Consider the following 24248-nt stretch of genomic DNA (forward strand, 5'->3'; position numbering starts at 1 on the left):
TGTGTCTAATGTGCCCAAACATGCTATACCTCAATGTTATGCACCACGTGGTGGAAACTCACACCAGATTCCAGAAAATTGAGTAATTTATCAGTAGCTTGCGATCCAGGTAGTGGAAAGAAAACTAAACATACCAATCTAAAGAGAGATCTCCCCCTCTATTAAACGGAACCACACTGGTATCAATACCTGGGAACCGAAATGGACAGAACAATGCAGGAACAACTACAGGAAAATGCCAGCAGACAGCCTGAAGTGCTGCAACTGGACTCAGATAACGAACGAATTAACTCTGAACACGAGGAGGATCCTGGAGATGCAAAGCCGATGCCTATGGCAAAGAAGAAAAACAGAAAACAAATAGTCCCAAAATCAGATGGGAGACCAGGAGCCAGAGCGAACTGAAGGATGCTCAGGATGGCACTGGCTCCCAACAAACAGAGAAACCTGATGAAACTAAGCAGAGAGAGACCATCACCACTGAACCCTGCACTCCCAGAAGGGTAGCCTATGGACCAAGCCCGTATTCTTTGAACAGCTCTGGAGGACCTGTTCAAAGAACAGAGCAACAGAGTGTCAGCAAGCCTCAGAGGCCAAATCATCACCCTATGGAACAAACAAACTTCACTTTTTCCATATTATTTATACCATATCTTCAATCTGAAAAGGCCACAGCCAAATTAAAGGCCTACATGGAAGGAGGAGAAAAAAAAAAAAATGCAACAGCATGCTCCCTCCTATGAAGATGCACTGAGGACATCTGTAAATGCACCAGCTACATAATAACAAATGCAGCCAAAGAGAGGACCACTACTAAAGACACCCAACCTGGTCATTCTAAGGCACAAGGATGGGGGAAAAACAACCAGTGAAGAAACCAAATGAAAAGTAATGGAGACCATGAAAGACAATTTCAAAATGACCAGAATAAAATCTATAAGAAAGATCCGAAGTGTGTGTATTGCCATCGAAACAGAATCACAGGAGGAAATTCGAGGAATAATGAATAACCCGAAAATAGCGAGCGACCTTAGGCCTAACAGCCAAATATGACCAAGGATATAAAACCTGAAACACTGGCAGAAGAAATCTACCTCAAGAACCTCTCAGAGGTCTTGCCCAATCAAGAACTAGGAAACCTTGCACAGCACAGATATATGACAAAATCCAGGAACACAAACACCTGTAACTGGGTGGCAGAATTTGACCCAGCTGCCTGGCAGATACTGAGGGCCCAAACAAGAATGTATATAGAATGGACATGTCATCGGTATTGGGAATATGTGGTTGTGCCTAGGTGCTGTAGGTTCGGCCACACTACCCACACCTGTGTGCAATCAAACAATTCTGATAGGAGCAGGTGTAAATTGTCGCTTGCCCTTGTGGCATAGTGCCTGCACGCAGGATCAACGGGGAACCCACAATGTGCAAATCCTGGAAAACTTCCTTGTTGGCTCAAGACTTAACGTGTTAAGCCTTGAGCGAGCCAGCCACACCACCTGCCGACATTTTGCAACCTACAATGGGAGGCCACTATAGACATCACACTCGCCACGTCTGACCTGGCTGCCCACTGCTCTGGTTGGAGGGTCGAAAACTCGTGGACGACTTCTGACCATTGAGTAATCACTTATACTGGGAATCAGCCCTGATTCCCAGGCAGCTGCAACATAGATTTACAATCAAAAAAGCAAACTTGGAGCTGTTCGCAGAGCAGCTACAGGCAGTCAAAACCAACCACCAACTAGGAATAAAAGAAGAACTAGACCCAGACTACCAGGAAAGAAAAGTAACACAATTGATTTCCAGAGCTGCCCAGACAGTAATCAAAAAGAAGAACCTCACTCCCGACACAGTGTCTTGGTGGACTCACTGTGGCAAAGCGAAGAAAGGAGTTCCAATGTGCATATAGGACCTGGCCAGGTCTTAAGACAGAGATACAAGGAAGTCAGGAACCAATATACAAAAAAAATGCATAAAAGTAAAAAGCGTGCCTGGGAGCAAGTAGTGTCAGGCACAGGAAGTGAAGACCCATGGGGAACAGTCTACTGAGTGGTCACAAACAGACTCCCCAAAGGAGAAATCCTAACCACAACTAAAACCCCACAAGGATCGCTCACAACGTGGGAACAATCCATCAATAATATTCTAGACAGCATATTCAGAGAGGCAGTTGCCCCAAGTACTGAAAAACAGCATAGAACATGCCAACTAAATGACAGCTACCAGACAGACGCTGTGGAGAGACCATTCACTTTAGAAGAGCTACAAAATGCAGTAGCACAAACCAGATCTAACAAATGCCCAGGCAAAGATATGCTTGAGCCAGAGATCATTAAGCAGGTAGTGGATCTAGCTCCTAACCTTCTCCTACAGTTATACACAAATACCTGGAAAAAGGTTACTTTCCAAATAACTGGAGAACGGCCGCAGTGAAATTAATCCTAAAGAACCCGACTAAAGACCCACAGCTGCCAAATTCTTATCAACTGATTGCTCCTGCTGATGGTATTAAGCAAATTACTGGAACAACTGCTATATACCTGAATCCAGCACTACTACTCAGCTGCCAAATTGGAATCAGCCAGCCAGTACAGCGTTAATCCTGGTTTATCAACTGTGGATGCCATGAGGAGCCTACTCACTGCTGTGGAACAGTGCCAGAAAAAATATTTCTTGGCTATTGCTGTTGACTTCACCAGAGCATTCAACTCCCTTTGGTGGTCAAGCATCCTGGGCAGATTTAGACAAGCAAAATTCCGGCCAATTTATATAGTGTAATGAAAACATATCTGTCACAGAGAGTCATTCAGGTTGTAACCCCCCATACCACAGAGTAACCAGAATGGTTCACAGAGGATGTCTGCAGGTTGGTTCTCAGCCCACTATTTTGGAATGTGGTATTCGACGAGTTCTTGCACTTTGACCCTGAGAACAGGCATTTGCTGACGGCCTGATTCTGACTGTGACGGCTGACTCTCATGCCTGATTGGAAGACCAAGCAAACGCTGCTCTGGACATACTTCGAAAGTGAACAGAGGAAAACTTTCTATATATCTCATTGGAAAAGACAACTTTCATCCTTCTGAAAGCAGCCCTCAGTGAAAGCAGGCCCCCCCTCAGATAAAAATAAATGGAACCACCATCAAATTCTCCACCAAAATGAAATACCTCAGCATAGCGTTCAATACCAAACTGTCATTTAAACCTCATCTCACTCAAAAGAGGATCTAAATAAGAAAATATTCTGGTATGGTCGCAAGGCTCACCCACCGCAAATGAGGCCTAAAAAGAGCTGTCCTCTCTCTATATTATAAAACCACATTCGTTCTGATGATCACCTATGTGGAAGCAATTTGGCATCATAAAACCACCTGGCTGCAAATAAGAGGATACCTGATTCAACCCACTGGACAATCCTTCTCAGAGTAACCCGAGCTTTTAACATGGTAAGCACGGAAGCTCTCCAAGTAATTGCTGGCACCTTATCCCTGGAAATTGTTAGGCAGGGTCTACTGTATTACTACTTAAAAGGAATTCAAATGACATTCCATGGATTCACTACTGAGCCAACAAACGGCAGGACGGTAGAAAAATTGAGACTGCAAAAATACCTTCAGCTGGAATGGCAAAACAGATGGGCGGCCTTGACCAAAGGTGAGGTCATGCGAAAATTTGCACCATATATAGAAAAAATTTATCCGAAATAACAACTTGGTTTCAACCGGGACTGGCACCTACTTTCCTCCTAACAGGTCACAGCCCTTTCAATGGGAAACTTGCTGCACTAGGAATTATGATGATCCGCTGTGCACTTGCAGGGCTGGTTCCATGTCATGCATCAGTGCCCACAATAGGAGGACTTGCATGGAATGTTTATAACCAGATTGACCTTCATCCCGCAAAATCAGGAGCAACACCTCTTAGATTCCTACGAGGAATACAAAGCATTCACAAAATATACTCAAGACATTTTCACAAGGAGAAAAGCAGAGAACGCAGCACTGAACCATCAAAGAAATGTAGCAGAGCAGTGCCCTCAAAACAACTGATGAGAGTGACACCATAGACAAGACACCTAGGATCTGATGAGACAACCTGCCTAGCAGCTGCACTGTTGACAAAAGGGACTGTGGTGCATAACAAATGGTACAAGGGCGGGACTCACTAGTATCATGAAAGACTCCATCGTTGGACACAACTCTCCTAAACCTGACACCACCAAGGACCATACCTGCAGTCTTGCTGCAATAGCCACTTGGCGATCTGTACACCTCCTTTGCAAGGTACCTTTCAATCCACACCCCTGGAGAGGGGGCAGCCAGATCTCTTACCCCCTCACTATTCCCCCTTTTTCCTTCTGGTGGGGCATGGGCACACCCCACTGCAGGGGTCACCTCACCTATCAACCCCTTACTTCTACTTCCCTCCCCGGCCTTCAGTCTCCCCCACCTCCTGTCAACTTACGTGACATAGGCCCTACCCTACACGTCAAAATTAAAACATCAAAATCAAAAGCTTGACCTTTCGCCACTATTCACTTTCAGCATACAACCCTCACAGTTTTTTTTTTTATAGGTCCTAGCCACTGAAATCTCAGGAAATTAGGTGGCAGGACCTGCCAGAGTAAAATTTAAAACTGGTGTACTTGGTCAACCTCCATGAGGTTAAGTGTAGGCAATGTTGGGCCCCATATTCTTCTGGCCTATTAGCCGCTACATAGGTAGCGGCTAATAGGCCAGAAGAATAACGGCACATGACATTACACACCACAAGGTCCATATACCTTTAAATCTCTGATAAAGCATCCTGTATCACATGACAATGAAAACTACACAGAGATTGGGGAACCCCTTGGTGCCGTATGACCCTAAACACACTTTACTTCTTATGAAAAACTGGAGTGCAATGTGTCAAGATGCATTTCTTGCACTTACACCTGGATTTCTTTTTGCCCAACCGCAGTGCCATCAGTAACGAACATGGTGAGCACTTCCATCAAGAAATCGCAGCAAGGGAACAAAGAAACAAAAGCAAATGGAGTGCCACCTTGTTAGCCAATTATTGTTGGATGGTGAAAAGGGATGCTCCCGAAGCTGAATACAAGCGAAAGATGAAATTGTTTGATACAGGTATGTTCATAGTTCATCTTACTGCCATATAAATAAAAAATGACCTTGTATAAATATACGAAACTACTTTTTTTCAAAAACAAGCCAATCTGCCATTTTAAGCACTATTTCCATGTTTAGCACCCCAAAATCCATAAAATAAACTTACTTTCAGCCCGCAACAAGATATGATCCAAAATTTGTTGTTCAGTGTTATGCACCAATTTACTGCATTTCTATGCTGTTGTTGTTGTTGTTGTTGTTTGGTTTTTAGGAGCATTAGCAACTAAGGCCATATTGCTCCAGGAATGTGCGGTGGTCATTCCCTGCCCTTTTCGCATCCTCCGTATTTGGTGGTGACGGGCTCAAACCCCGGTCTAATCAAGAAGCGTATGCTATGCACTGCTGCTCCTTCCCACCTAGCTACGGAGGCACCCTGCATTTCTATGCATACTCAAAGTTATGGGGAAAAATATTTAAGGGAAACTCTAAATAGATCAATTACTAAAATTCACCATTTGAAACTTACTCATGTCACCTATCTTCTACTACTTCACATTTCACTTTTTTTCACTTTTAATTATTTTTTAATTGCCTTAATTTAATTACAAACACTGTGTTGGGGCTACCTTACTTATTTTTGTGGAAGGAAGTTTTTGTTTCCGTTTAATATTTTTCTTCCATAACTTTGAGTATGCATAGAAACACAGTAAATTGGTACGTAATCAGGTGTAGTTCCCCAAAGAAATACCTGCATTATGTATCAATCTTTTTGACTTGCATTAAATATTTTAAACTATTTTAACCTTTTTTTTATCCCTTATTATTAAGCCTTTTTATCAACAAATTATTTTCCCACCTTTAATTTAATGAATGCTATTTCTTTGCATATTATTATTTGCAATGTCCTTTTCATTGGCTCATTAATTCAGGCTTAATTTCTGATAATTCAATACATCTTTTAGGTTCTTCACATTCTTTCCCTTTTTTCACTTTAATTTTTATTTTTCATACTTTCCTCTTCCTTCTAGTTCTGGCACCTTGTGTTCTTTACAATTCCATCTGTATGGATTTTTCTATTGCTTTAATTAATTCAAGCTTAATAATATACTTTTGTATATTTTGCTGCTGCTTTGCACACTTTGGTACAAATATCATATAACCTCTAACTTTTAAGACACATTTGACATATACCTTCATATTGTCACTTTTAGTTTTTATCCATTCTATATATATATATATATATATATATATATATATATTATTTATTTGTCTTATTTAGTACATATATTTATTATTGTCTTTCTTTACATTTGGTCAGTCTCATGGTTTTGCAACAAGATAACCCATGCTCACTATCATCACTACTAGCAAATTTAATTATTTCATTATTTTAAAATTATATCATGAATAATTCAGGAATATATCAGGTCCATTCTCCAATATCTCATTAAGAAACATCTCGTTATTAAATCTTTTGAATAATCATAACTTTATACTGCAGTGTCAATACAACATTCTCAGAAGTATTTATAATTTAAAATGCTACAAAAGCACCTTTACCTGTGAGCAAGTTATAAATACAACTTACAAGACATTTAAAATTTAAATACTAAAAAAGACTACATAAATAATAAAGTGGTCAGTTGTATCTGCATGTATACATGCACATAATACAATTCAGCAAGAAGAAAATTTGTATTTCTGTAAGACACTTGTATATTGAGATCATTCACAAAAGCAAAGAAATTTTACTTTTTCTTACCTTAGTGATCTCTTCCTGAAGTTTAAACATATCATCTTTATGAAGTCTCTGAAATGAGAATTAAATTATCATAAATGAAGATACTGTAAAGTAATAAGGAACAACCAATAGACCTATTTTGCCATTTCAATGCAGAATTATAGCATAAATTCACTAATCTAGACATTTTCTATGTAGCAAATATATTAATATACAATGAGCTGGCTTTGCATCAGCAACATTCATTGTGTAGAAATGGATTGGTCTGTAACGGGTGATTTCTCAAAGTTGGAAATGGCTGACATAGTTCACACGTGATGATTGTAGTTTGCACATGTGATGATCACATTTTAGGTGTCTGCGAGGAAGAATGAGTCAGAATCAAGATCTTTCTGACTTCAAACATAGAATTACTGTGGAGGCAAGACATGCAGGTGTCAGCATCTTGACATGGCCAACATGGTTAAGTGCTCCTATTCTGTGGTGTACAAATGTACTTTGACTGGCTCAACAGTGGTCAAACAACCAGCCAAAGGTCATGTGTAGTCGACATCCCTGTGTCATGTGATGAATGCCTTCTTGACAGAGCAACAATGTAGCACAGTGGTCCAGCTAACCACGCAGTACAATGCATGAACAGCAAAACGACATATCCACTTGGACCATGCACCAAGCATTAGTTCGCATAAGCTATGGCCGTCAAATGTCATCACGAGTACCCATGCTCACTGCAAGACACAAAAAACTGCACCTTCCACAAGCACGTCAGCACCAACACTAGACCACTGCCATGTGGAAACCTGTCACCAGGTCTGATGAATCCCATTTCAAACTCTATCATGCTGATGTTAGATGAATCCCATTTCAAACTCCCAGGTGAATCCCAGGTCTGATGAATCCCATTTCAAACTCTATCATGCTGCTTTCTCCAAATGTTCCACATTTGGGGAAAGCAGCATGAGGCCACTGCACCTGGATGCATTGCTGGTGTTTAGCAGGCTGGAAGTGGTGCATGTGATGATTTGGTCCTCTGATCACTGTTAATCAACAGCTAGATGGAAACAGATATCTTTATAATATTGCTGACCAAGTACACCCATTCATGATGAGTGTATCCAGACAACTTCGGCATCTATCAACAAGACAATGGGCAATGCCACAAGGCTCAGCAAGTTGACAATTGGTTTCGGGAACATGAGGATGAATTTTATGTCCTCCCATGACTGTCAAACCCATCTGAGCTCAACTCAATTGAGCATGTTTAGGCATAATGGAAAGGGCACTCAATGCTATGACCATTCACCTGACAACATGCATATATTACTGGACACATTGTGCAATGCATGAGTAGCACCACCAACAGGACACCTTGCAACCCCCCTGTGAAGTCCATGTCAAAGTGTGTATGGGCTTTACAGGGAAAAGGTGGCCCCATGAAGTGTTAGGTAGCTGTTGCAAGGCCAACTCAATGTATATTTTCGATAAAGTAAGCCATATCCCACAGGAATTTGTCACACTAAAAGTTTTGACAAAATCTTTTACATTATTATAAATGGTATATATGCATTATGTTTTACTCTCTAGATATTATATGTGATGTTGTCATTAAAGCACGATATTCAAGGAGCAAATACTTTCACTGTAATGAATACACCACAAATGTTTTTACTTAAAAGTAGAAATTGGAAAATACATGGAAGTTTTAATAATTAATGCAGGCATTGATTAGTCAGAGTATTTTGGCTGAATATAACTTGTTAAAGTATAAATAGCAATGACTAGAAAAGAAAAGAATACTAGGAAAAAATGCTCATACTTTTGGATTGTAGCATCCACTTTTCCATCTTACCATTTCCTATACAATTCCTTCTATTTTCCTGTTTTCCTTTCCTTGAAAATTCATGGCTCCCAGGCTTGCCTGATAGCCCCAGTAAGTGCCTGAAGTAGAAAGTGGACCCTGTAGCACATCACTATGGCCAAGGTTGGGAGTCAAGGTGCAAGGGACTTGGTGTCCCCTGCCCTCTGGCTGTGAAGTCGCCAGGTGCCGGCACTCAACATAACAACACACATACATGCATACACTTTCCAGCCTTTGCCCTTTGCCTTTTTAGATGCTACAGTGGCATATAGGAGAAACTCTGGAGACCACAATTAAACAAACATACCTTGACCTTGTTGGATTGTAGCCAACGTCTCCAGAAATACATCCATATGAAGAAACATACAAAACTGCTAATTATGCTACTAAATGCAGAGTATCCCTAGAAGTTGTCATCAAAAGTAGCAAGTCTAAGCAAGTATGTTGGTATTTTTGTCTGCCATAGATTTTGAGCAGTAGCGCTCTAGGAATATTGTGCATAGAGGGATATGTATATGTAACAATCATAATTCCCTAGAATTTGGGCAGCTTGGATAGTCAGTAAGAAGCAATCAGATTGAAAAATTAAGTGCTATTAATCAGGGATGATAGTCAAGTCATGAAACAGTTGATCATCAGCTGTGCTGTATAACACATGAATACTACATACCTGCCAACCTTTAGAGACTGAAAACTTTTAAAGAGGATCTGGCTTTAGCTGGAACACTCCATAACTGCACTTCACACTACCCAAATGATCAGAATTTTGTTTAGAATTAATGGTAACTAATTAATGCATGTTATATACTGCAATGGATAAATTATATTTTGTCATGAAATGCAATAAATTGTATTTAAAGTTCTTCGCTTCATTTATTTTTATTTATTTATTTATTTTGTTCTGTTCAACTGCATAGTATTTTCCCATATTCCAAGATCTGGCTGACTAGAGCAAACCATGCCAACTTCAATGAATTGGCTGCAACAGCACATTCACATCACACAATAAATTTAAAATAGCCAAAACTTTTTAGACTTCTTTGCTAAACTTTTTTCATAAATTCTCTTCAAAACAAGTAATATAAAAAAAAAATTTTTTAAAGTCAATTCCTACTTAGGTCAACAAAGAAAAATTTTATTTTAGTTACTTTTTATTAAATAATTACAATTAATATAAATATGTATATACATATGACAGAATCACAATATTAAGTGGCAAAATAGAAAGCGAATTTCCTTGCAATTTTCCATTTTCCTTTCTATATACGGTGTTGGACTATTATTTTTATTCACGTTTCATTTTCCATTTTGTTCCCTCCTTGACTCAGACTAGAACCCAGAATGAAAAAAGAATCTGAAAAAGAAATTTTTTTCCAGCGATCTACATGCTTCGCCACTGACAGTATTTATTCCTAAATTTATATCCTGCTAAATATCTTATATAAGATAATTTTTTTTCTCCCATATAAAACTAAAATTAATTAATTAAATTTAATTAATGAATTAATATTTGAGAAAACTGTATTAACATCATGTGTCATCCACTACAAGTTTAAAAAAATGTATTTGAACTTGAGTGGATGAATAACAAAAAATTATTGATTTTCGCAAGAATTGAACTCGCATTCTTCACCTTCACGTGAAAAATACTGAAATCCTTGCATTTTACCGATTGAGCTACTGCCTGTTGATTTCAATTTTATTCCTAAATTTATATAAGAAAAATTTTTTTCTCCCATATAAAACTAAAATTAATTAATTTAATTTAATTAATGAATTAATATTTGAAAAAACTGTATTAACATCAAGTGTCATCCATTACAAGTTTAAAAAAATTTATTTGAACTTGAGTGGATGAATAAAAAGTATTTTATTAACGATTGAAAATTTGAACAAGATATATAAATATATAAAGGGAGAGTGTGAACTAATAGTAGGAATTGAAAAATGAAACACTTACATATTTAAAACAATTTTTCTTTTAACAAAATACCACAAAAACAAGTACATTACACAACACAGAAAAAACTACACTATAATTAATAAATATTGTGAATTTACAACTTGATCTTAGTAAATGACACTTGAAAAAATAAAAATAAAAAACAAGAAGTGAAATTACATTAATAGTTAAATTTTGATTATAAAAATCAAATACAAAAAAAAATTATGTACCAGGTACATAATGAGTTGTGCCGCTCTACTCTGAGACTGACAGTGTCACTGATAATGTCACAGCGGAAGCCGTTAAAAATGTCTTTACTGCAGGAACTCGTTATGAAACTGGTACAGTAAAATAAAACATTATGAAACTAGTACAGTAAAATAAAACATTATGAAACTGGTACAGTAAAATAAATAAAAAAAGTATTGCTGCATTATTTTTATTGAAAAAATTTTCAGTACAATGAATGGAATTTTTCATTGTAGTAGTGTCAATGAAATAATTTGTATAAAATATATTATAATAACACTAAAATTATTGGTCTATGGTAACTGAAATAAGATACAGGTCGACCGTCACAAATCCGACAGCATTGGGACCTCTGGGGTTCTGGATTAGTGAGTTTGCCGGATCACTGGTGGTTATTTTAGCACAAAGTTTACCCAACAACTAACCACCTCATCCTACCTTTAACACATTGACTGCCAAGCTAGTTTAAGAAAAAAATTCCCCATGAGCAAAAAAATATTTAGCAAATAATTTGATTAGTAACTCTAAAATAAATATTTTAATGTCAGTGTTGTCGTTTTTTCGGTTAAAATATCAAAAAAAGTTTCTTTTTTTATGTTGCATATATGTGGCCAACATGGCCACTTTATTTCTTGAGAAGCTGTGTCGGCCACATATGTGTGAAGCTATTACGGCATACATATGAAGGGCATTTGTGATTAGTTTACTGCACACGTGCCAAGCGCTGCAATAAAACTAATTGCGATAAAATAAACTCTCAAATGTCGCAATACGTTTGTCAGTATTGTTAGAGATTTTGTGAAAACAAGTTCATTAGTGTGCTGTATTATCCATCATATTGTGTTGTGTTTTTCCGCAAGTTTGTACGAGTGTGTTGTAAAAAAAAAAAAAAATCTAAAAAGGAATGGCTAAAAGAAAATTACTAAAATAAGAGGAACTGAGAGAAATTGCTGGAATTTATAACAAGCAGAGTTAAACTTCTCACAGACACACTGCTGTCTAGTTTTTTCAGAAGTTCAACTTTATCTGTTATGGACAATGTATGGTGTTTGCGCTTTACACCAGGAGAGGCACTTCCTTTATGCATTGGAACCATGGCACGGGCTAAATGTAAAACAGATTATAATAAATGCAGAAAAACAAGTGGGAACGGCTTGCCGGTGTTTATGAATGCATGCCAATAGCTAATGCTGCAACCAACGCCACCAAAACAGTAACGGCAGGTCAGTGCACCAACTCAGGAAATTTGAAATTATGTTCACGGAAATTATGTCCGAATTAGCAGTTCCACCGCTAATTCGGACATAATTTGTAAAACACTTAATATCAATATTTTGGATTGCTGTAAGGTTGTGTCCGTTTCGATATCTCGAACATAGGTCCGTAAACTTTGTACGTCGTTGACGACATAGATACACTACTTTGCTGTTGTTTGTTATTTGGTTTTTAGGAGCATTAGCAACTAAGGCCATATTGCTCCGGGATAAGCGGTGGTCATTCCCTGACCTTTCCGCATCCTCCGTATTTGGTGGTAACGGGCTCGAACCCTGGTCTAATCAAGAAGCGTCTGCTGCGCACTGCTGCTCCTTCCCACCTGGCTATGGAGGCGCCATACCACTTTGCATGAAATCTTGCAGTTCATCCTGTTGAGACAGTAGTTTATTATTTTTCAAGTGATCTAGTTCAGCATGAAGTTCTATATTACTAGCTTTGCCGTGGTGAAATCGTCATGGGGATTTGTAATATATAAACCTTGCAATGAGGTCACTTGAGATAACGCAACGTACACAAGTTGCTGTTGATAATCTTTCTCATAATTATATACAACTTAGTCGAAGGTCCCCCTTGAGATTTATGTATAGTCAAAGCACAAGCACATACTAAAGGAAATTGTATACATCTGCATGTTAATTTCCTATTGTTCTTGAATGGAATCATAGTTGATCGTTTTATAATAGGTACAGATTGACTAGGTAAATGTTTATCTTTCACATATTGTTTATAACGAGATTAAAGGTTATGTCCTATTTTTGACCCAGGAAATTTCATCCATACTCGTTTAACTGTTTCATTGTCCTCAAATTCGAAATATACTAAAGTACTGATTGCACCGTTTACCAATCCATCAACCACATCTATATTTGAAGTAATCATGTACAGTTTTCCTTTCAATAATGGTAGAATGTATGGAAGTCCTGCAGTTTCAGTCACTGACATTTTATGAATTTTATTTCACATACTTGCTAATTATTCTTCAGAATGATATCCATGGTATAAATCTTGTACAATCAGTTCATGGGTTTCATCTGCAACTAAAGCATTTGTATTACAGGCATTTACATCACTATTTCTTAAAAATAGTCAAATCCCTTGCAGACATAACTTAGTAGCATCTTCTTTGGTAACAAATCTCGATTCTATAATTTTAAGTTCATCAGGTAATAATGCTTCTCCATTGCCTATTTTTATAATAATTTTATAAAATGTACTATCGGACTGTCAAACAACTTGTACTAATTCATGAAATTTTAGTAAATGCAATAATTCTAGAGCAATCAATGAGTTCTTCAGGCATTTATATATAGGTGTAGCATGCACTGGAGGCAATTGCCGTAAATCTCCAATGAAGTATATATTCATACCTCCAAATGGTATTTCATGAACACCAGTTACCTGCTTTAAACGCATATCTATAATCGATAATAGTTCTGCACTAATCATACTAACTTCATCGATTATAATAGTACGTACATGTTGAAATGTGGTTCTATATTGTTGAAGAATTTCATTACTAAGTTGAAGATTATTTCATAGACACATGTGGAAAGCAGAATGCACTGCTGCACCATCGATTGCCACAGAAGCATTGCCCGTGGAGGCACAAGTAACATGTGTTGTGAATATTTGATACCTTACAAAAGCGATTATACGTTTCCATCAATAATTTAAGAGTAAATGTCTTTCCACAGCCAGCAGGTCCAGTGAGAAATACTTGTATTGGTTCATGTATTATTATTAATAGCCATATGATGCAAGGAAGCCCGAGGCTTATGCGCACCAGGAAAAAAAATAGTTCCCGAGTTACCCTGAGAGAGAGAGAGAGAGAAAGTGTCAAAAGTAGAAGGGAATTACCAAGAAAGAGAAGAATGATGATATCTAGCTCAGGACCCTGGGTGTGCCAAGCCCATACTCACCAGATGTGAGCCCTCCGGGGTTATCTAATTATCAATTTGATGATAGATAGCTTCAAGTAATAATGTGTGTTGTTCTTTATTAGTACTACTCATCAAATGATAGTATTCTTCAGATGGTAAGACATTCTCTCACTTCCTAACAACAAATGATAATTTATCCATCATCACCATTCTCATCTCCTCATCAATAGTTTTCTTGTCAGTAAAGAGATCATCATTAATTTCTTTTGATTTAAGAAATTCTTCATTTTTTTCCATCGCCAGTCCATTTTCATCATTCTGATCAAGTTCGATACAACGCTGCCTATAAATTGCTAGCGTCTTTTCAATATCAATATCAGATTCAAACTCTTTTTCTTCTCAAAATAATTATCTCTTTGTTGGTTTCATAAAGTTCAAAATATTTATTTTCATTCAAAATTTCATTCTCCCCATTGATAAATGGTATGTGTAAAGTTACCATTTCATGTATATGTTCACATGAAGACATGTTGTATTATAATTCTGATACTGAATTATTTTAGGAAATTGTCTTTTCACCCATCCCCGATTTCCTTTTTGATAATGAGCAGTAAATTGTGCAAGAGTTATATCTTTTAATGTTTTGCCCCATTTTTCATATTTATCAAAAATACTATCTTTCCATATGTCCAAAGACTCACTATCAACTTATTGTTCATCCAATTCAGCTTTTCATTTATGTAATTTCTGACGCTCGTGTGGCCATACCGTTGGCACATATTCAATCACTCTTGAAGACACGGACATTGGGTATTGAAATAAATACCAAACTGCCTCTTGTGAACTCATCTCCACAAAATTCAATACATCTACACTTAATGCTCGTGTTAGATCAGTTATATCCATATCACAATATTCTTCTTGTAGCTCTATAATTTTCCTTTGCAGACTGCTTATTCCTCTGTTAGTTTTATTCGCATATTCAACTACACATGAATATTCTTCTATGATAAATTATAAATCCAAATTAGACCTGAGCTCCTAAAATCCAAGGATTGTAATTATTCATAAATTTCTCTTCTATCGTACATTTAAGAAATACACGTTGATACCAGCCCACAAAATATTTAGGTATTCTTATTCTGATTGGCATTGATTTGATTAAGGAATTCTTCGAAATTAACATGATTATTCAATTCTAATGAGTCGTGCATTTCACAATATTTTTTGCGATGAGCTAATCTTTGATTGTCATCTGTCTGTAGCCATCGATATCAATATACGAGTTTGCAACATTGGCCAAAAAGGTGCTTAAAATTGACATTCGCGTCGGTTTGCGTTATTATTTTTATAACAGATAAAAGTATGTTTATGTCGCTGTAAATTTTGTTCTGAAGTTTTCTCTATAGAACATAATACATTTATCATCTGGATTGCTTCTTCCATCCCACCTTCTTTTTCTTCTAATGGTGCAGAGAGTGCATTGTTCATTTAAAGAATGCGTTTAAAGAAATTCGCAACATAATATTTCCCAAAAGGACTATAGATTTTTGATTTTAAAATTTTGAGTATACTCTCAACAATTTTATTAAAGTATATGGCACACGCTACGGGGTCTTCGTTTATTAATGTAGCTCTCTCCATGTAAGGTAAATCATAACTTCATTAGTTATAATTTCTCATTTATATTTGAATTTGTATAACATACATAGTAATACATGCCATGTTGGTTCACATGCACTCAATGTCAAGAACATTGTAGGTTTTCCTAATTGATGAATCATGGAAAACACATCTCATTTACATTGACTCCAATAATATGATGAATTGGGAATTGATTTTAGAAATGCCAAGTTAGACTCTAATGACTTCTTCATAAATTCTTTCGATTCCAATATAGAACGAGTAATGGTACTGATTTCTACTGATTTAAATGCAATTTGTAAATTTTCTGTGGTACACATTCACATAATTTTAATTGCTATAAATAGCAAATGTTCGGGAGTTACTCCACGACAATCAGAGCTACGAATTTCACTCGATGCCATTGTAAAGGGAGTAATTTTCAATCCATTTTAAAATTTTGTACATGTCTGGTTAGCTTCCATTTCACCTTCCAATATATTTATATTTAACCTATAAATCAAAAGCTAGGTCAGTTTAAAATCTCCCTGAAACAGTATTATATATTCCAAATGCTAACTTACTAGGCAATCAATGTGCATTTTATTAAATTTACCAAAATTATGTCAATTATTCATTGAAATTTATAGGTGAATTATTATAAAATAATTTTGTATTTTATTTTCTGTATTTGTATTATAGTAATATTTATGAACTATTATTCATCTGCACATACCTCCATGTTTGACACCTGGTCTTTTAATATCCTCTTTTCTTCTAATTCAATGTCCAATTTTAGTTTCATATCTATGCATATTAAAACCACTCAATTAAAATACAGTGACAAGACAATATGCAAAACTAAGAGTGGGATGCATACAGGGAAATTTTATAAATCTTTTTTAATAAGAAAAAACTTAGTTTATTAATTTTAAAAAAATTAATACTACACAGCCAAGCATCAAACAAAGCAGTCTAAAAGTAAACAAATACAGTGCAACCTCAAAAAATGCACCTCTTCATACAGCAGTTTTGGATATACTGTGAGTATGACCATATCTCCTAAAATGAATTATGGAAAAAGCAGCATGTTCAAAGAACTAGCAACTTCATATTGGAAACTGAAAAAAGTGAATTCTGTATATACTCATATCTACTGTACAACTTACTACCATGCTTCCAAGAGGGCAAATTAGCTAAAAATTGGCTGTGTATTCCCTTCAAAATATTCAGCCGCAGTGTAATTTTTGTAAACAACACGACTCAGAGATTAATTACTGTAGACACCCAGTTTATCCTCTCAGTTAGAGATGCAATAAAAGAGTATATCAGTGGAATGCTAATTACAAACAGCTATCTCTGGAGGGGAATACAACTGCTATTCGTCAAGTGCATTACATTATTTACAAAGTAAAGTTTGGTAAACAACACCACGAAATTCTTTGACTAGAAGTTATACTTAGGATAGCAAGAACTGCTAAGGGCTAAACTAGACAGAAATATATATATGAACTGACAAGTAATTTATGGAGAAATCACTTCAGTTCACTTTGGCACTATAACAGGCCAGACAGTTTTGTTTTGATTTAGGTTTCTCAAAAACACAGTAAATCCTACGTCATCAAAAATAAATACACAATAAAATCAGTAACTCAATAGAACTGAAGTAATGGCCACCAAAATGAAAAATTATACAGATTGCCAAAAGCGTTAAAGTGCAAAAACAAAATGCAGTATATTCTGTGAGTTTGGCATTGCAAAAAGAACAATCCTTGGTTGAATGAGAGAGGAAGAAAAACTGCATTCATTCATAGCCTCTATAGAAAGTGAAGTAGGTCTCCAAAGAAAGAAAAGAAGATTTTGTGAAAACAGTAGTAGTAATGCCAAATGATGCAAGAAAGTAAGCTTATATACATCAGCCAAAAAAAGAACCTCAACAGGTTCACCCAGCTGTACCCTCAAAGAATTTGTCCAATTCTTCCTTGAATTTATTCAAACCATCCACTTTCACAACAACATATGAAAGCCTGTTGAAGTGTGCTACTGCAACAGGATCTAGAAAAATTGGGCAGATGGGCTAATAAGTGGCAACTGAAGTTTAACATTGACAAATGCAAAGTATTGCATATAAGTAGAAGTAATTCTAGAGAAAAGAGTGAGATAGTAAAGCAGAATGCCTTATAATTGGGGATTTTAACTTCCCAGATATTGACTGGAACTTGTGGATTGGTCATTCGCACACTAGTAAGACTTTTGTGGATTTATTGGATTATTGTTTTCTGCAGCAGCATGTTCAAGAGGCAACCAGAGAGGATAATACTCTTGATCTGGTAATCAGAAGTGATCATTCATGTATTAAGAATTTGCATATAAAGGAACCACTAGGTTGCAGCGATCACAGTGTACTGAGGTGAGATTGAATTAAAGATATAATCACCATCAGAAGTACAGGAAGGGTTTTTGCTTCCGTAAAGGTGACTACAGTGGTCTCAGACAGTTCTTAAATTCTGTACAGTGGGACCAACTGATGATGTTACCAACAGCAAATTCTAAGTGGGAAGCATTCAAGGAATTAATCGTGGAAGCTACTAAAAGTTTCATACCTATTATTGTTCAAGGTTTAGGCCTAAATGGTTATCAAATGAACTAATGAGACTCGTGACAGAGAAGAATTATGCATGGGATGCATATAATTATCAGGCAACACAGAATCCTATGGCAGATATAAGCTAGTCTGTAATCAAGTCACAAAAGAGGTTAGGCAGGCGAAGGCAAATTACGAAAAATCTTTGGCAATGGATGCTAAGAAAAACAGCAAGGATTTCTTTACTTATATATACTCTAAAAGGAAGGGGATGAATCTGATTGGTCCACTTGATATCGATGGTTCGACTGTTGATGATCCTGCTCAAACAGCAAACAAACTGAATGAGTATTTTGCATCTACATTCGCACATGAGGAGTTATTAAGGTTTGAAAATGCCAGAAGGTTATCAAATTGTAGAGCAGGGTGCTTAATGACTTTGTAAAAACTGAGAATGAAGTGGAAGAGAAATTGTTGAAGTTAAACGTAAGAAAGGCACCTGGGGTGGATGGGATTTATCCAGTTATATTAAAGGAGGTGACAAAGGAAGTAAGCAAACCCTTAGCCATAATTATGAGAGCATCCTTGGATTCAGGGGAGGTCCCCACGAACTGGAGATGTGCAAATGTATCCCCAATTCACAAAGGGAGATCGAAGGGTGACACGAGTAATTACAGACCAGTGAGTTTAACTTCTGTTCCGGGTAAAATAATGGAGTCAATGGTTAAAGATGCATTGCAGGATCATCTAGACAAGACTGCAGCAATAATTCAGACACAGCATGGGTTTGTTAAGGGAAAGTCTTGTTTGACAAATTTGATTGGGTATTATGATGTGGTTACAAAGGAACTGGATGCAAAAAATAATTCTGATATCATATATTTCGATTTCAGGAAAGCTTTTGACACTGTTGCGCATGGAAGACTACTGTACAAATTGGAGCAGAATGGTATTAAGGGTAAGTTGCTACAATGGACAAAAGGATGGTTGAGTGGGAGAAGACAGAGGGTGGTAATCAATGGGTGCTGCTCTTTGTGGACTAATGTTATTAGTGGAGTCCCACAGGGTTCGGTGTTGGGTCCACTGTTGTTTTGTATATTTATCAATGATATTGATGAAGGTATATCAGGCTTAGTGTCAAAGTTTGCATTTGATACAAAGGATGGCAGGATTGTTAATGACAGTAATGGCAGCGTGCTACTTCAACAGAATCTAGAAAAGTTGGGCAGATGGGTTGAGAAGTGGCAACTGAAGTTTAACTGACAAATGCAAAGTACTGCATATGTTTGTATGTTTTGTATGTTTTTTCTGGGGTAGAAGTAACCCCAGAAAAAACATACCAACTGTGTGGTACTACACTTAAGGTGGTAGAAAATGTAAAAGACATGGAAGTAATTGTGCAGTCAGATATGAAGTTTTCTGAGCAATGTAGACAGGCTGCCAAGGCAGGTCATGGGGTTTTGTCAATGATATACAGGAATTTTGCTAGCAGGGAAAAGGAGGTGATTGTCTCTCTGTATAAGGCAATGGTCAGGCCACACCTTGAGTACTGCATACAGGTCTGGAGACCTCATTTTAGGAAGAATGTAGATTTGCTTGAGCATGTACAGAGAAGATAAACAAGATTCATGAGGGGAATGAAGAGATCCTCAAGTTCTGCCAATTTCAGTGGCTGGAGACTAGGCATCTGCGAGGTGATCTGATTGGGGTGTATAAGGCCTTGAATAGATTGAGCACGTTGAATTCTTATGGGATTCTTCCACTTGTTCAGATTACAAACCTAAGGGGGCATAAATTCAAATTGAGGAAAGACAGATGTAGAATAGATATGAGGAAATTTGTCTTTAGCCAGCGGGTGGTTAATTGCTGGAACAAACTTCCATCTGTCGTGGAAGTTGATAGGTTAAATAATTTAAGGAGGAACTGGACAAACATTTAGAAGGAATTGTTTTGTAAATTATTTTTTTTTCCTTTGGCTGATGCTACATAAGCTCATACACTTGCTTTCTTGAATCACGTGCCACTACTACTACTACTTTCCAGTCAACAACAGAAAGTTAAAATCTGCCATTATGAGACATTCTGATTTGCTGGTCCACTCTATTTTTCTGTATAGTTGTTTGGTATACTCATCACAGTCATTAGGCTTATAACACACTCCCACCTCCATTTTGTTTTCCCAGTGCTTTTGTCACACCAAACTGACTCAACGTTTCACTTGTCACCCACATCAATTGGATGCACTGCCTTAGATTTAACATACTTCTTAACCAAGGGGATAACTCCACTACCTCTCCAATGTATACATGAAGGACATGTCTGTCCTTCATGTATACATTGTACTCCCCATAATCAAATTCAGCATCACTTATGTGTGAGTGACACGTTTTCACTATTCCTACGTCTGCATTTAATGACTTAATCTGTACTTGCTTCGGGTTGGGCAAAATATATTCCATGAAGACGAGACCTGAGGTTTCTGACCAAATAATTGCACCTTGGAGCCAGATCAGAACAGTATGGGAGGAGGGGAGATTAATTGTTCAAATCTGAATTCACAAATTTTAGCCATTGAATCCTGGCTCTTTAAATGGGTGCACTGTCATGGAGAAGAAAAACCCATTTTCACAACTTACATCTCCTTTCCAGAAATGCAGTTTTTCACTTTAGCATAATGCCAGCATAATAATTGTTAGAGTGGTTTTAGGTACAAAGTAATTCATTAAAATCCTTTTCTGTGCCAGAAAACTGAAGCCAACACGTTTCCATCTGATGATTGTGTTCTAAATCTTTTGAACCAATTGTGTTCAAAATCCAAGTAGAATTTTATTAAGGGATAACCCCACTACTAGGAATTGTCTTTTTCCCAGATTTCGGTAATCCCAGGATCCTGGGATAAAAAATGTTCTTTTCCCGGGATTATTGTAGGTGGAATGAAAACTGAAATTTTCACAGCATTTTATTTATTCACATATATATATAGATATATATATATAAACTACAAATTGAGACAAATTCAAAACTTACTTTTCAGAAACTTATCATGTTCTTTTTTAAACCTTGACAGACTAGTGACTACATTGTTAAACAAAAATTTATTTCCCTTTAGTTTATTTTGAAACTGATTTGGCAATTGACATGTAATATGAACGTAAGAACGGCCTCCGTAGCCGAGTGGTCAGGAGCGGGAGTGTAGTAGCACACGCTCTTTGAGTAGACCGGGGTTCAAGCCCCTGACTGTCCGAATTTTATGAACGTAAGAAACACAGGCAATTTACACATTTATCACTGAGTCTAGTTCTAAGTTTGGTTATAAATAGTCCTGCAGCCGAAAAGGCCATTTCAGCTTCTACACTTGTTGGTGGTATGGATTCGAGAACGTCTATTAATTTTAATACATTTGTTGTTTTTTCACCAGTTGCCTCAAAGATTTTGAACTCCTTGGATATATTCTTTGCAAGTGATTGACCTTCAGCTTCATGTTGAGGGTCTTTAGAAACACATTCAGTTTGTTTTTTTATTTGACGCGCCAATTTCTCACAAAGTATCTGCTGTCTTTCGTTCTCACTGTCACACTCTTTCTCGGAGTCGGAATGTGACAAATCAGATTGCGATGATTCGGAAGAGGGTTTTTTTTTTTTTTTTTGTTGTTTTTTTAGGAGCATTAGCAACTAAGGCCATATTGCTCCGGGAATATGCAATGGTCATTCCCTGACCTTTCTGCATCCTCCGTATTTGGTGAGCACGGCCTCAACCCCGGTCTAATCAAGAAGCATGTGCTACGCACTGCTGCTCCTGCCCACCTGGCTACGGAGGCACCTATTCGGAAGAGAAAAACCCAAGATGAGTTATTATTCATTTTGCTGTAACCAACAAGGCTGACTTGCTTGGAAATGGTTGCAACTCGGTTTCTACTTTTTTTCTATTTCTTTTATAATACGTTTTTCCAGTTTTTATATACTTCAATAATCCAACCAAAGATTTTTTGCCTTCTCTCGTTTATCCTTAAAATTAGTGCTTCCTGAACTTTTCTCGAAAAGATAGAATTTTGTTCAGAAAGTTCTTGTATGATGAAAGAAAAAACTCCCTCTGCAGTAAGAAGTGTCGCATCACGACTGCAAAGGTTTTGCAATCCGATTTCGACAGGTTTCAACGCACGCACAAGGTCATTAAGAGCTGTATACTCTGCTTCACATATTGGATTTTTCATGTTATAGTCAATCTGTTTTTTCAATTTGTGATTTTAACTGTAAGAATCGTTCTAACGTGGCTACCAAACTGTTCCATCTAGTTTTAGAATCGAGTACTAGGCTTAAATTTTCTTGCTTGAATAAAGATTTAACATAATTCTGAAGAGTATCATTTTTCAAGGGAGACTTTCGAACCATTTGCACAATCGTTCTAACTTTATTAATGATATTAGCTATGTTTAATGCACCGGAGAATAGATCATCTCTGAAATCACATTTTTGTTCCTTATCAGGATTGTTTTCGAAGCTTAGATTTGAATCGTAATTTTCCGTTTCATCCTCTTCTAAATCTTCCTTGCTGTCTTCAGTTGTTTCTACCTCAATTACACCTTCTGTATCATTCCGTCTCTTGTACAGAACGTCACGTATTGCAAGGTGTATACCGTGGGCATAGCAAAGCTGATGTTCACAATATATCAACTGTCCGAATTTTACCATTACACTCGCCCCATCCGTTTTGCATGCAACTATATGATGCTCTATTGATAATTTAAACTCCAATAACTTCTGTTTTACTTCTTCAACCATTTCTTCGGCGTTTATTCTACCATTAATAGCAATCATTCCTAGATTCCAAAATTTGTCTTTATCCTGATGAACACTGATTAAATAATGTTTGTTTTTAAGCGACAAATATTCGTCTAGAGAAAGGCTGAACCTCTTATCATTTTTTAATGATTGTTCAATTTCTTTTATTATATTTTATTTTATATTAGTAAAATAATAAGAGGAGTTTACCTCAATATAGTGAGAACACTTCCGTATGATACCCTCCAGAAATTAAAACGGAAAAAACGAAAAAATCGACAACGTACCGGTACATCAGAGTAAAATATAAATAATTAAATAATCAATTTAACACAATTCAAATCAATTTAAAACAATTAAAAATCAAATTAACGCAATTAAAATAATCTAACGAAAATAATCAAAACGATTTTCCTTCCTGAAGCTGACAACGCTTTTCGACCATATGTCGTGATCACAGGAATGAAAATTACCGAATCGGGTTAACCTGATACTTAAATAGAGATTATTTGTCTTCGCGCATTGCGTCCATGCATCGGAGATCAAATATGGCCACCGAACATTAACAGAATTCTTGTGTAATTTAATTTCAATGGTTTCTGCAATTAATAGTCGCGTATAATTACGTTAAACGTTAAGTATTTTGGCCTCGTTAATAAAAAAGTATGTTTTTCGTTAATGGCATGAAAGGCTAATTCTGACACTGCTGAACGAGAAGCACGAACTGAGGCTTCATGTTGATTTACACGAATATTAAGAGAAAATCAGGTCGAACCTTGATAAGACGAGTCGCAATCACCGCAAGAAATGTTGTATACCAGATCATTAATTTGTGTTGCGAACGCTGAAAGAACCAAGCGATTGTTCAGTATAGTGTGTAACTTCCTTATTGGCCTAGCTACGATTTTAAATTCGGTATCTTTAAAGAATCTGTTAAGCTGTTTGTGCCACTGTTCAACATATGGGACAGAGATAAAGTATTTTTTGATATTACTATTGTTGATTGGTGTAGTATTTTGTATCCTATCCTTAGCCTGTACCTTAATTCGGTTTATAGTGGTAATGGAATAACCCCTGTTTAAGAATCTGCTAGTTAATATTTGTATTTCTGAGTCCACAGCAGAATTCGTCGTTGAATATTTATAGGCATTAAGAAATTGATTAAAGATAATCGATCTTTTGTAGGTGAACGGGTGATAGC

General features: G+C 36.7%; 1 protein-coding gene across 1 annotated transcript in view; it reads right to left on the reverse strand.

Annotated features, from left to right (window-relative positions):
- The window catches only part of LOC150076266 (GRIP1-associated protein 1-like), a 370153-nt gene that overhangs the window by 221333 nt on the left and 124572 nt on the right, over positions 1 to 24248 (reverse strand). Inside the window, exons 8-9 of the mRNA XM_090387422.1 lie at positions 16422 to 16492; positions 6877 to 6924 (exon numbers count right to left, since the gene is read on the reverse strand). Coding sequence (XP_090243548.1) covers positions 6877 to 6924; positions 16422 to 16492 — 119 coding nt within the window. The remainder of the gene's footprint in view (positions 1 to 6876; positions 6925 to 16421; positions 16493 to 24248) is intronic.

Source organism: Mastigoproctus giganteus, chromosome 13 (genome assembly GCF_048544385.1).
Source record: "Mastigoproctus giganteus isolate SK-2022 chromosome 13, ASM4854438v1, whole genome shotgun sequence".
Lineage (NCBI taxonomy): Eukaryota > Metazoa > Arthropoda > Arachnida > Uropygi > Thelyphonidae > Mastigoproctus > Mastigoproctus giganteus.